Here is a 14,595-nt window from a genome sequence, read left to right as displayed (position 1 = left end):
AATGATATAACAATTTCAACACATGCTCAGGTAAGAATTTCAGTTTTCGCAATATGCCGATATTTCTCGACAGTGTGTTGCAGAGCATATTAACATGACTATTCCAAGACAGTTTATCATCCAACATAACACCCAAAAACTTTATATTTGTTACACATTTAATCATATCACTATTATAATATAAAACGAAATTATCAGTACACTCACGAGTCCCAAATATCATAAAATTAGTTTTTCCTGCATTCAAAATTAACTTATTTGCCTACATCCATGCATCTAATTTCTTCAATTCTATATTCATATTGTCAAATAATAATGATAGATCATTGTTACGCATAGAAATATTTGTATCGTCAGCAAACAATATATAATTTAACTATTGGGAACAGTTTGGTAAATCATTTATGTAAATCAAAAAGAGAAGAGTTCCCAGAATGAACCTTGAGGGACTCCACATTTTACAACCTTATAATCCGATTTGAAACCTTCTATTACAGTATATTGCTGTCGATTATGTAAATAACTTTCAAACCACTTTAAAGCCACACCCCGTATACCATATAATGACTATAAGCTTATGCAATAGAATACCATGATCAATAGAGTCAAAGGCTTTTGACAGGTCAATGAAGACAGATAAAGTAAATTCTTTGTTTTCAATCCCTTGGATGATATTTTGCATAAATTCTAATACTGCGGAAGAAGTGGAGTGCCCGTTTCTGAAACCATACTGATTTGGAATGAGTGTATTGGAATCTTGAAGAAATGCGGTAACTCTATTGTAAATACATCTTTCAAACATCTTAGCAAATGTATTAAGATTAGATATGGGTTGATAATTACTCATAATACTTCCATCACCTTTTGTTTTATATATTGGGATTACACGTGCAATTTTCATATTATTTGGGACTATACCAGTTGATGAACTTATATTGAAAATGTCACACAATGTTCTCACAATAAATAGTATATAACTTGTTTCACAACCAAAATACTTATAAAATCAGATCCTGCACTAGTGTTATTTTTCATCTCAGAAACAATAGACAAAATTTCACCACGCAGGGGTGCTTAAGAAGGATATAAACTCACCATCATCTTTAAAACCTTGATTCATTGACAAATTATGACCAATGGTTGAAAAATAATCATTGAACACATTTGAGATTTCAGCTTTATCTGTGACCAACTCATTGCCTATCTTTATTCCGTGTGAACTTAAATTTCTATTCTCATTATTTTTTATGAGCCCATTTACACATTGCCAGGGAGGCAAACACTTGGAAACAAAAGAAAATGTTAAGTGTGTTTGAATGATAGGAGAGTCATGCAGAAGGTAAACAACTCAAGACGAGAAGAAAAGACCTGTGTGTGCGTGTGTGTGTGTGTGTGTGTGTGTGTGTGTGTGTGTGTGTGTGTGTGTGTGTGTGTGTGTGTGTGTATGTGTGTGTTTAGCTTGAACAATAGACATCAGAGAGTTGTACAAGGGAATATAAAAGGGTCTTGTATAACATTGAAGACCAAGATTTCAATCAACTCATTCAGTATGTATATAGATTCCAATCAGCTTGTTTATATGTATAGTGTAACATAAATTATGATGCATTTCAGTGAACTACAATGAATTTGAGGTCTTCAAGTGGCCAATCCAAGACCTTGTTGCTGGAACTCAAAAGTGCTTTTTCAGCCTTTGTTCATGAATTATTGGTCATTAATTGGTCATTTGAAGTCTCAATATCATTACTTGGTAACTTCAGTGGTGACTGCTTGTCTCAAACTCCAGTCCATCTGTCTGTATCTTCCAAAGAACCTATCATACTAACTTGTCAGCAAAATTCAGCCGCTCGCGTCTTTTCTTGACTGCATTACTTGAATTATGGTACCGGTACCTATGGGGATGCTCAGTAAGTCAAAGACTTGTGGAGAGCCATTCAAAGGATCCGATTCTGAGCCTGAGGAGATCCATGTGATGTATCTACGGGGTGGTCAGTTTATGAATTCTGGGTTAAAGGGATCATACAGTTTTGGTTGAGACCTATAATTTCAGGTTTCTAACATTTTTTGGTGAAATAATGAGAAACCTCTTATGAAATATGAAAGAGCATGTAATTCTATGAGGAATTCAACGTTTATTTGATGAAAATTGGTTTTGAAATGGCTGAGATATCCAAAAAAGAGCGATTCTAATAAAAGTGTGGGACCCACACTTCATTACGATCGCTTTGTTTTACTTTGTTTTTGGATGTTTCAGTCATTCCAAACCCGATTTTCATCAAATAAACTTTGAATTCCTCTTAAAATGGTATGCTCTGTACTATATCATAAGTGTTTTCTTGGTATCTTGCAAAAAGTTAAAAGCCCAATTCTCATCTCCACCAATACTGTACCATCCCTTTAAATTTGTCATGTTTCTGTTTCCAGTGATCATTGAGCTTATAGCCTTGAAAGCGTGTTAACTCGTCGGCTTCCGCACAAAGGCTATTCCAAGAATTTACTACTCTGGTTAAAAGAGTTTAACCTCTTACTAGTTTAACACCTTCCTTTATACAACTTAAACTTATGACTGCATGTAACTTGATCATTGATAACAAAGAGAACAGCTAGCTGGATCAAAGTCCTGAGCATATGGCAAATCATATCTGAACTTTCACGTCGAAACTCTAGGGATGGAATCCCAAAAGACTTGAGTCTCTCAGAATATGACAGCGATTTCACTTCAATTTAGATACCGGTACCAACTTCGTTGCTCTCCTCTGAATTGATTCAAGCTTTAATCACTCTTTGTAAGTTCGTTTTATACACAAGAGCAATGCAGATCTCACGATTAGCAGATAAAAAAAAAAAATGTGTGAGTTCTTTATATAGCAATATAATCAAATATTGAATCGTTTTTCTTTATTTTTCAAGCCAAAAATAGGAGGGATGCCGCCCATCCCACCCACGGCCGCCGTGATATTGAAATGATATATTTGATGAATGAACATGCGATATTAAAATCGACAGCAACAATAGGCCTAACCATGCACCTCCGTGCTTCGGCGTCTTTATCGACCACTGACGGGAAGGGGGAGGGGGGGGGGGGGAGGATGATAATTTCATGAAGGGTTTTGTCTGACAAATTGGTAGGATAAATTTGCTCTCAACCAATAAGATGCAAGGATTTCAGTAGCTTATAACAGTTTGTCAGAAAAATACTAGTATCCGACCAAAACGTTTTATGGAATGCCTCCCCCCCCCCCCTAGTTGAGGACCTCTACTTCAGTGCAGTGTAAACTCGACACACCCCCAACACACCCTCGCGTTTGTCAGACTCCGTTTAAGACTAAAGCAAGTTGTCATTTTTTTGTGTTGTTCTCGAAATTTCATTTCTTGATTTGTCGTTGACTTGAAATTTTGTGTACATTATTTTTGTAATGTAAAATATATTCGACATTGGATAGAAACCGTCCTGTTAGTTGTTTACAATCAAGTTTACAACAGAGTCCATGCACTGATGGCTTACGCTAAGACTAGGGATTCGTGCTTGGTATGGTACGAGCATGCATGCAGATCATAGTGGGGTGGCTTAGTGACAAATATACTGATAATCGTGACACGCCGGACAAAAGTGTCATTTTTTCCTCAGACATTTGTATATATATGAGGATCAAAATTAGGGGGTGCTCCAAGAAATCCGCTAACAGAAAAAATGAGAAAATGCCCTTAATTTGTACATAACAATAATGTCTGAATTCAAAGACTATACACAGGGCATTCGCCAGGTTTCTGTACAATGCAATGCAATGTACATGGTTGCTAGTCTTAAAATTCAGACCCATAATTCGACATATTATGTGCATGTTACCAATAATACACCATATTTACTGGTGTTCCTATGGTAGCAGGTGGTTAGTCTGTGTTGCAGACCTGAGGGAGGTGTGTTGGAATAGTCCAGTTTTCTTAAGCACCTTTTCATTAAATAATTTGATATAATTTCTGGTAAAGGATTTTTTTTAGTACTGTCTACCTCCTGTAGAGAAATGGCAAAGAGTGACATGTGACTCTGGCTCAGATACTTTAAATCTTGGGCAATGACTTAGCCAGGTGTAGGACTATGTCACAGCTCATTTTTTCTCCCAGAACTACTAGTTTACCAGTAGAAGAGCTGCATATTCCATTGAGAACTTAAGGTTTTGGGTATTACCCTACATATTTCCTAACAAATTTAACCTGTTTCCTCCAAGATTGTGTGAATTCCATAGGTTTAGCGCAGGGATTACCTGGTTCCCGTAAGCAATTTTTATAGTCCGCACTTCCCCTCTCTATATGTTTCTTATTTCTTATGGGGGTCATTCAAATGTTTAAAAAGGTTAAAAGTTTGTTTTCATAGATGAAGTTGAATTTAGACAATTTGAATATTCTTAAAAATATATTGATATTTGTAATTTCACTCATAAAGACTTAAAGCGGTTTGAATATTTTTGGTCTGATAGCTATGTATAGACATGTTATTAAAAAGTAAAAGCAATGTTTGATTGGTTCACATTATCCAAAGAGGGTGGGATGTAGTTGGCTGGTGAACAAAGTCTATGGGGGAGTTTAAAAAGTTGATAGAAATAAAACAAAATCGGCATAGAGCAGAATCTAAATCACAATACAATATGACAAATTTCCCGACCCCAAAGGCGGTTGATTCTATGATGCTTTATGTCAAAATACATTCCACCCAAAATACATGTGATTGACAGGAGGAAAAAGTATAGTACATTAAAAACAATATAGTTCAACTGACCCCATTAGTCCAGCAGCATAATGAAATGATTGTTAAGTTTTATCGCCTTGTCAATTGAAGATGATGTTACATAATGACAATTATCAAAGTTAACTAGATCTACTAGTATATCAAGAAACCAAAAAGAAGGGGTGGGGTGGGGAGAGAAGAATGAAGTAAGTTATTAGTATCTGTAGTTTTGGTTTTCAGTACAGCTGTATATTCATTTTAATTTCCTTAATTTCCGTTAGGTCATCATGGATTGGAGCATTTGTGTACTAGTAATCTGCCAGGAACAAACACAAGAAAAACTTAAAGGTCCTATATATACACTTTTGGGAGAGTGACTTGAAAAAAAATGTTCAGGATATCACATTTTATGCATAATATGTGTAGGTCTGGGGGCATTTCATGAAGCATTTTGTCTGACAAGTTGTCGGACAAATTTGCTCTCTGCCAATCAGATGCAAGGATTTCTGTAGTTTGTAACAGTTTGTCAGAAAAATATTTGACCAAACTGCTTCATGAAATGCCCCCCCCCCCCTGTTGTATCACAAGACATCCTACCATATACAGTTTTTGCAATCAAAGCAAACATATAAAGAGATATCAGTATTTTTCTCATTAAAGCATAAATGCGGACGGTTTAGTCTGGAAACATGTTATCATAGAAATATTGTTCACATTTTGTGTTATTGACAATACTTAACATTGATTATACAGATTCATTTTTACAGAGGTTCTTTCTATCCGTAACTACTCACACTTAAGAATAATTTTCAAGCACTAATTTTGGGGTTTTGCCTTTAATTATCCACAAAAAGGAGGACTCAATGCATAAAAGGTGTATGCTTTATTTTGGGAAAATGTTGAGGAGATCAGGAAAATTATATATATTGATGTAGATTTTGGACCTGAAGGAGCAGGTGAAGCATTTTTAAGAAACAATGCCTTGTGGCATCGTTCTTATCATCAAAAATTGATAATGACAAACTCAAATGAAAATTGGAGGGGGGAAGAAAAGACGAACATATTGACATGAGACAGCTTGGTAAAGATTAAACGCTAAAATAGACAATGCAGCCTCTTTTCTCAGTTCATCATACTTATCCAGAGTGTGTGCTTTCTTTCCAGTACCGGTATTATTATTTAGATAGGTTAGAAGAATCCCTTTCAATTGTGTGATACATCATTTTACAGCTTACAGTCTGCTCTTTTGAGGACAAGTCCACCTTCATGCACACATGGATTCAGTGAATACAACAATATTAGTAGGACACATCACAGAAAGCTTGGAAAAATCGTACAATCCGTTCAAAAGTTATGATTTTTAAGGTATCTGCACAGTCGCGGCGGGATGAAAAGACTACCACAGTGCATGATGTCACATGCGCACATTCTAAGGAAAATAAAATGAGAATTTCACAAAACCATACTTTTTGAATAAAGTTCACATAGTTTCTTTGACTTGCTACTGACGTATGTCAAGGGTAATATTATTCCCCCTGCCTTCTGAAAGAGAAGTTGAGTATCCTTTTGTAAGCGGAAATAATTTATGTTGAATTGTCTTTATTCATTCTTTATATCATTGTACACATGTGACATTACAAGGTATAGTAGTCTTCTCATCCAGCCTCGACTGCATGAGCAGAAACTTCAAAAATTCATAACTTTAGAACGGATTGTCCAATTTTCCTCAAACTCTCACTGATGTGTTCTACTATTGTTGCTGCATTCACTCAACCCACATGCTATAAAGGTGACAAATCTTTGTCTGGCGACTTTTTTGTTGATCAATTATACCAACCCTGATGGAAATCTCTTCAAATTCATAAGTTCTGAAGTCTCCTTTAAGTTTAACCAAAATCTATATATGTAGTTGCCATGGCAACATACCACTTAACACTAATGAAAAGTATTTCAAACCTGTATACATCCCGTCGATCAGTTGTACCTATTCAAATGGAATCTCTTCCAAACTGGAAAATAGCCTCCTGTAACTAACTTCAATTAAAAACCCTAGTTTTGGGTTGCCATGGCAACGCACAAATCAACAATTATATTTGACCCCTGGTTTATACTCTTAGTACCTTCTATACAACATTCATATCAAATTTTGTGAAAATTGAATCTTCCTACCTGGAGAAATAAACAAAAACATGATTTTTAGAAAAAGTTCATTGACCTTTGACCTTTGACCTTTGGAAAATTCACCGCAAATTCAATCAAAATATTTTACTTGTTCTCAATATTCTTCCTGCCAAGTTTTATCCAGATTTGATATTCCTGACCTGAGAAATAGCCAAAAAACCTGTTTCACAAATAAAGGTCATTGACCTTTGACCTCTGACCTCCTTCCCAGCATCAATTTTCTTGGAGCACCCTATTTTTTGAGAAGGTACATCATGAAGTACCTTTGGTGAAAAAATCATGCTTTTGTCCGCCGTGTCACGATAATTTCACTAAGCCACCCCACTATCAGCGGCGCGGCGGCAGCAGGAAGGTGGACACTGAATGCGACACACAGTGTAATGTACTTGTAAATGTACGTGTACTAGTAGTACCGGTAGTATCTATAGTACACTTTTGTATTACTGAGTACATTGTATGTAGCTGTTTTGATCCATAGCTTGGCCGTAGCTAGCGCTGTCGAGGTCGTCTCAGTGCACCGCACCGTATCACGCGCACTAGTCTCACAGTTGACGTACATGTACATCACCGCAGTTACTGTGCGAAGATTGGAAAACTCGATGGTCACAGTTCAACAAGGCTGACAACATCAACGATCTACGAAAGAGGAACGTGCGCAATTGCCGAGGAACGTTTGTTGTAACCGAAACTTGTCCTTATCCTTCTACATATCATTTCATTAACTCGGGCTTCATGTCTAAAGGCGCTGCTTACAGGCCATACAGGTGACGTTGTCGTTTTCCCATCATGTCGTATCATGTCTTTCGTCATTCGGCGCGGTTGTATTTTGCGCTGAGCCAACCAGCCGCGAAGTACATCCAACTCGCACGTCACGTTCCATCGGCCGTGGACGTGGTGGGGGCCGGGGTGAGCCGCCGGAGATACCGCGCCTGTCGGGATGTGTATGGGTTTCGTGCCGCCGCTTGGAAGCCCAACAATCTTGGTGGTCTGCAGCACCAAGAGGGAGAAAATGAGGTGTCCAGCACCTCTTCCCCGACTATAGGTAACATTACATTACAGTACGGGGGGGGGGGGGGGGGGGGGGGGGGCATTGATTTCATGAAGCATTTTGTCAGATATTTTTCTGACAAACTGTAAAGCTACTAAAATCCTTGCATCTGATTGGCTGAGTCTGTGAGAGCAAATTTGTCCGACAAGTTTGTCGGACGTTACCGGACAAAACACTTCATGAAATGCCCCCCTGGCAGGTGGTGGCGGAGATCTCTCTCTTTTGAGTATGAACTTAAAACATGTAATTGATTCTTGTGCAGTTTAGTAAAGTCACTGTTCCTTAATTCCCACTAGGATACTCCGTAAACTTTTAGTTTACTCACACACGAGTAGTCGAGTGCGATACAGGGTGTCCCAAATAAAAATGACGCACGACACACCCAAAATGAAATTTTTACACTGCACTCATGTTACAATGAACATGATTATAACGAAATTCTGGTTGCAATGAAGTAAAAATTAAAGCTGCAACATTAGCTGATCTATTTAGACCCCTTCTATGTTTTTTTTTTTTTTTTGGTATTTATTTAATTTGTTTGATCATATAAATCAATATAACGAAATTTCAGTATATAAAGGAAAGAAAACTGTTGGTCCCATGCAAGGACTGATATTCGATAATGGGAGTCCATTGTAACAAATTTTGGAAAGATTTTGGAAAAAGATCCTTTGGGGACAGCCACCCCAGTCATACTACCTGCTAGTGATAGTAGGAACCTAGCTGTAATGGGCTGCCCTACCTGCCCTTAATTGTTCGCTTTATACGCGCACATATATTTGGCATAGTAAATTGGAGTAGAGTTTTGTGTGGCTGCCCTCAAGGGAACGCGTGCCAAATTTGCATAGTGTGGATACTGTTGGGTAGAAATTTTTACTGTACGTCAGTTTTTACATACAATGTATTTTGCTCTAGACTCTGCTTTTGGCTAGCTTGAATTCTAGAACCCGCAAAATATATCTTCACAATTTTTTTCTGCACATTCTGAATGGGTTCATCAGTGGCTCCTCCCTGGTTCGACTTTACGTTTGTGTGTGTGTGTGTGTGTGTGTGAGAGAGAGAGAGAGTATGATGTGCATGTGCCCTAGTATTCATTTTAGTGCATGTGTGTGTGTGTGTGTGAGTGGGTGTGTGTGTGCGTGCATTACTAGAAAGTACTTGGTTTCTGTGCAGGCTGTTTATTTGAATGGTTCAGGCAGCATGACTTTTCTGTGAATGGATAAAAACACACGAGTACATAAAATCACTTGTGCAGTGCAAATTCAAAAACCTGCAAATGTGTTTTTTAGCCACTCAAGAGACTTCAATACATCAGAAAGTTCCTTCTATCTTGAAGTGAAGAAAAACCAAGTTGCTTTAGCTTGTTAGATATTCTAAAAGTGTTTTTTAAAGAGCTTAATGAAATATGATATACTGCCTCAATTGAAGTTTGATGCCAGACTTATCATTGGTTTCTTGACCTGTGAAGGTGTTCCTGTAATGTTAATGCATGCAAAACTCTTTCTATACTTTCTAGAGGTCTTTTGCTTGGATTGTGGAAATGTTGCACACACAATGCATTACCAGTATAAAATAATTAATGTACTATACTGCTTTATCATCTGTCTAGATGCAGCAGTGATCCAGAACAGAATTAGCAATGCCAACCTCCTGCGCCTGGTTTCAGCTTACAGAGAACATGGACACAAAAGAGCCACCTTGGACCCACTGGGTTTACAGACAGCCAGGTACTGATCTTATGCTGTCATAAATGATCACTAAACTAGAGTTTTAATGCCTCTGTGCAGTTTCCCATGAATGCTTGGAACATTTGATATGTTGACATTTCATATATACTTTTAATAAAAATTTCTTTGACATCCATTGGTCAAGTTTATGTGTAACTCTTGCTGATAGTAGTTCAAAGAGTAAAAATTCTTGACAAACCCTGAAGAATCAGAACTTTGTGGTGATCTTTGAAGGTTCGAGTGAAGAGTTTGTTCAGGTATAGATTGTCTTCTGGATCTTTTACAGCCCATGTTTAGAAAAACAAAATATGATAGTATTTTGATAGCCAGGACTAGAAATTCATGATTGTTCAGAAGCCCAGGGCAACTGAAAGCTAGCATTTGGCAGCACATATATTTTGATTGCCCCATGATGTTACCTGTGGCACTTTGACCAATTCACAATTGGTTTGTCAAATTAAAAAACAAAAGTAGTAACAGGTACCAGGTATATTTTTATGCCTCCGCAACGAAGTGGCCGGAGGCATTATGTTTTCGGGTCGTCCGTCCGTCCGTCCGTCCGTCCGTCCGTCCGTCCGTCCGTCGTAGCGTCCGTACGTCCGTCCGTCCCGTTTCGTTTTTGTCGATATCTCAAGAACTGTGTGGTGGTTTTACATCAAACTTGGTATGAGGGTATATCCTTGGGGGATAATACTTTGTGTGGATTTTAGGGTTACAGGGTCAAAGGTCAAAGGTCACAGATTATTTTGTGAAAAAAAAAATTGAAATTTCATGTTTTTCTCCATATCTCGCAAATGGTTCAAGGTATCTTCATGGAACTTAGTATATACGCTTGTACCGATGGGCAGTGATTATCTAGGGAAGTTGGGGGTCATGGGTCAAAGGTCAGGGGGTCAAAGGTCAAGGTCAACTCCTCAAAATATCACTACTTTCCTTAAAATGCAATATGCCTGAAGGTTTTTTTTTTAAAAACTTGATGTATGGCATGTATTACCCAATATATATTTTGGGGGAAGTTTCTCGCCAAAAGGTCAAAGGTCAAAAGGTAAACTAAAGGTCGAGTGAAAGTGCTAAATTGCACTTTTTCCTCCATATCTCGAAAGTAACTCAAGGTATCATCATGAAACTTACATAATTATGCATGTTCAACCTAACAGTGATTCTCTTTGGAACTGTGAGGTCAAAGGTCAAAGGCCAGGTTTAGATAATGCTATTTTCCCATTTGATACTGAAATTATACTTTTTCTCAATACCTTGAAAATTACTCAATGCATAAACTTATAAAAGGGTCAAAAGTCAAGTAAAAATCATCAGTAGTCCCCAAATACCTGCACTCTGACATTTTAATCATTCATCCAATTGAACCTAGTTCTAGGAAAGTGAACATTCAGCACATTTGTGTCAAACCTGTCATTTTAATATTTTGCCAATTGTGTGAAACTGTCATCACACATTGTCAAGACATTGTACTATAGACCTATTAGGAGAACCATGCATTATGGCGGAGGCATATCAGTAGCCGTAGCGATATATCTAGTTATTCCATATTTTTTATGCCTCCGCCACGAAGTGGTGCCGGAGGCATTATGTTTTCGGGTTGTCCGTCCGTCCGTACGTACGTCCGTACGTCCGTCCGCTTTCGTTTACACGATAACTTGAGTGATATTGACTTGAATTCTACCAAACTTGGTCCAAGTATGAAGTATGATGGGGCAATTAGTTGATTAGATTTTGGGTGAAATCCGCCAAAGGTCAAAGGTCAAAGGTCAAGGTCAAATCATGAAATTGTATCCGTTTACGTGATAACTCAAGACTGGATCGGGCAAATTTCACCAAACTTTGTCGGAGGATGATGTATGATGGGACAATTACTTGATTAGTTTTTTAGTGAAATCGGACTGAGGTCAAAGGTCAAAGATCAAGGTCAAATCCTGAAATTTATCTGTTTACGTGATAACTCAAAACTGGATGAAGCAGCTTTCACCAAACTTGGTCCAAAGATGATGTATGATGGGACAATTAGTTAAGTAGATTTTAGTGACATTGGCAAGAGGTCAAAGGTCAAAAGGTCAAGGTCAAATGCTAAAAATGTTGCTATTCCCCCAATATCTATGCAATGCCCGAAGGTATTTTCTTGAAACTTGGTGTAGATATGTACTTCTGCATAAAGATTCTCCAGAGAGAGTTTCATGTCATAAGGTCAAAGGTCAAAAGGTCAAAGGTTAGGTGAAAATGTTGTAGTATCACTTTTCTCACAAATGGTTCAATGTGTGAGACAGCAAAGTCTACCTCCTTCTTTCCAGTATAAGTTTGTTATGTACATGTACCTCAGTTGGGTTAGGTTTTTAGACAGTCCCACATCTCATTAATTTGTATTTTATTTCTGTCCCACCATTCTCATTCCTTTCCCATCCATGTTATTCCTTCCCCATTCATGTTTACAGTTATCACCCTTGCTTGTTGTCACATCTGATCCTTTTGTTTATCATTCCATGTCTGCAGTTCTCACCCCAGCTTCTAGCCACAGTCATCCAGTGTGTTTTCATTGGTTGTCTTCATGAATAGGATTCCTTCATTTTAGTTGGTCTCTTCCATTTCTGCTACTCCTATTGGTCCTCTTAGTTCATTTAAATATGTAAATATGTAAATACAGTTTATGCAGATCATGTTCATGATGTTGAGTTTTGCTGAGGGCAGGTCAGCCTGAAAATAAAGCAGTGTGCTCCTCAGGACTTGAAGCGTGCAGGCCTCATGTTTACAGTCTGTGTCCCTAACCCTGTAGCTATCTTACAAATGTATCTTCATGGAACTTGGTACATACGCATGTACTGACTGGCAGAGATTATCTAGGGAATTTAGGGGTCATAGGTCAATAGTCATGGGGTCAAAGGTCAAGGTCAACTCAATATTTTACTATTTCCCTCATACACTAGTATATGAAATGCTTGCATTATTAGTTTTCAAATACATGCATTACCTAATGGAGATTCTCCAGGAAATTTCCAGCCAGAATGTCAAAGGTCAAAGGTTAAGGGTCAAAGGCCAGGTTTCAATGCCCCCCCCCCCCAAAAAAAAAAAAAAAAAAAAAAATCTATTTTGTACTGTAATTACACTCTTTCTTCATACCTTGGAAATTACTCAATGCATAAACTTATAAAAGGGTCCATCAGAATTCAAGTAAAAATTCTCAAATCCGCAAATATGTGTACCCTTCACTCTTCGACAATTATAGCAAACCCAGTTCAAGGAAAGTGAACATTCGAGTCATTTCTGACAAACCTGTCATACCACATGTATCAATATTTTGCCAGTTTAAATAAGTGAAACTGTCATGGGTCACACATTGTGAAGACATTGTACTATATGCCTATTGGGAGAATCATGCATTATGGCGGAGGCATCAGTCGCCATAGCGACATTTCTAGTTTCTTTATACAGAAGCACCGTGATGCATTGCAGTTAAACCCTCCATATTCCTTGGCATGATTGAATATAAAGTATATGTGCATGTCTGTATTTGATTGATTTAATGAAATGGTTGACTTTCAAATACATATGTCAAGCTTTGCACAATTGCTGGTTTGTTGCCTTGGTTGCAGCTGCACCTAAGGATTTTGGCAATCACGATTTTAGCTGCCAACTTTAGCAACAGGATTGTGGGAGAGAGGGCTTGTCAACCATTATTGTTTCCTATCTTTTCAGAGCTGTTCCTGAGTTGGACCCAAGCTTGTATGGTTTTTCAGCTAACGGCGGCGAAACATACAATGTAACAGGTACTGTATCTCAAACATACAATGTAACAGGTACTGTATCTTGAACATAAACATGATGCCCATCTTGATGATAATTATCATAACAGTTGTATGAGAAGGCATAATTTGAGTGGGTTATTGTTTGCATGGTACTTGGTTGTGTTGTGAACTTGAATGTTGTGGAATCATTGAATCAGAATGAGGATATTATTCCAAAGACTTCACAATGTGTTAATTCCCCTTTCGTTTGCAACAGATGAAGTTGATCAGAAATCAGTTAAAGACCAGAAATCAACTGAAGAGAACCAATGCTGAAGGAGTTTTAGAACATCATTTTCAAGAGTATGTCTTCTTTTTTTAAAATTAGATGGCGTTCTGTTTTTAATATTTTCGTTGTTGCAGGTATATTGAACATTGGAAAGGAAACAGCAACACTCCAAGAAATTCTTGATCACCTTGAAAAGACATACTGTGGTACTTTGGCTGTAGAATATTCTCACTTACTGGTAAGCACTATTCTGTATTTGAGTGTTTCTTTTGAAGAACATAGAGTAGAACACTGAATAATTGCCATATTGTGTATGTTAAGCGTGGTGAGTCATGTGTTTAAATCTTAAGTCACAGTTTTCACCCTATATCTTGTAATGATTTTGGCTTACACAGGTTTTGATAGGCCTAACAGTTGCCTCACTGTAATTGGGTTGTCTTATGCCTTGGGTAGGAAATGCCACTGTTGGCATTATTTTATTCCTTTGAAAAGCTTTTTGTCTTTACTTCCATGAACATTGTGACAATCATAGTTTGAAATCATAAAGCCTCATATTGGGACACCGGGTAATGTACTGATAGAAACATCTCATTTACAGATCAAAATTATCAATCATATCTTTTGATGAATATTTCTTTGAAGGCCAAGTGGCAAGCAATCAAGAACTTTTTGCATGATTAAAAATGATTAAATATGAAGAGCATCATGCTGTTAAAAAAAAAATGTATACAGTGCACTCCCGTTATAAAGGACACGGTTATAGCAAAATTCCAGGTACAGTGAGGTAATAATTCAGACTGCAACATTATCTGTTGTATTTTTTTATTGTTTATTTGATCTATTATAACAAAATTTTTGATATAACAAAAGAAAATTGCCAGTCCTGAGGACTGCGT

The 14,595-nt window shown here is 37.5% G+C and overlaps 1 protein-coding gene across 1 annotated transcript in view; it reads left to right on the top strand.

Annotated features, from left to right (window-relative positions):
• The first annotated feature begins 7,690 nt into the window (after window positions 1-7,690).
• LOC139709667 (2-oxoadipate dehydrogenase complex component E1-like) overlaps window positions 7,691-14,595 on the top strand; it is a 29,822-nt gene continuing 22,917 nt past the window's right edge. The window contains exons 1-4 of the mRNA XM_071621627.1: window positions 7,691-7,925; window positions 9,562-9,679; window positions 13,382-13,452; window positions 13,834-13,937. Of these exons, the coding sequence (XP_071477728.1) occupies window positions 7,691-7,925; window positions 9,562-9,679; window positions 13,382-13,452; window positions 13,834-13,937 (528 nt within the window). The remainder of the gene's footprint in view (window positions 7,926-9,561; window positions 9,680-13,381; window positions 13,453-13,833; window positions 13,938-14,595) is intronic.

This window comes from Diadema antillarum, unplaced genomic scaffold (assembly GCF_040938485.1).
Source record: "Diadema antillarum isolate AM-2024a unplaced genomic scaffold, OU_Dant_1.0 seq00001456_RagTag, whole genome shotgun sequence".
NCBI lineage: Eukaryota > Metazoa > Echinodermata > Echinoidea > Diadematoida > Diadematidae > Diadema > Diadema antillarum.
This window is presented reverse-complemented; position numbering and strand designations above follow the sequence as displayed.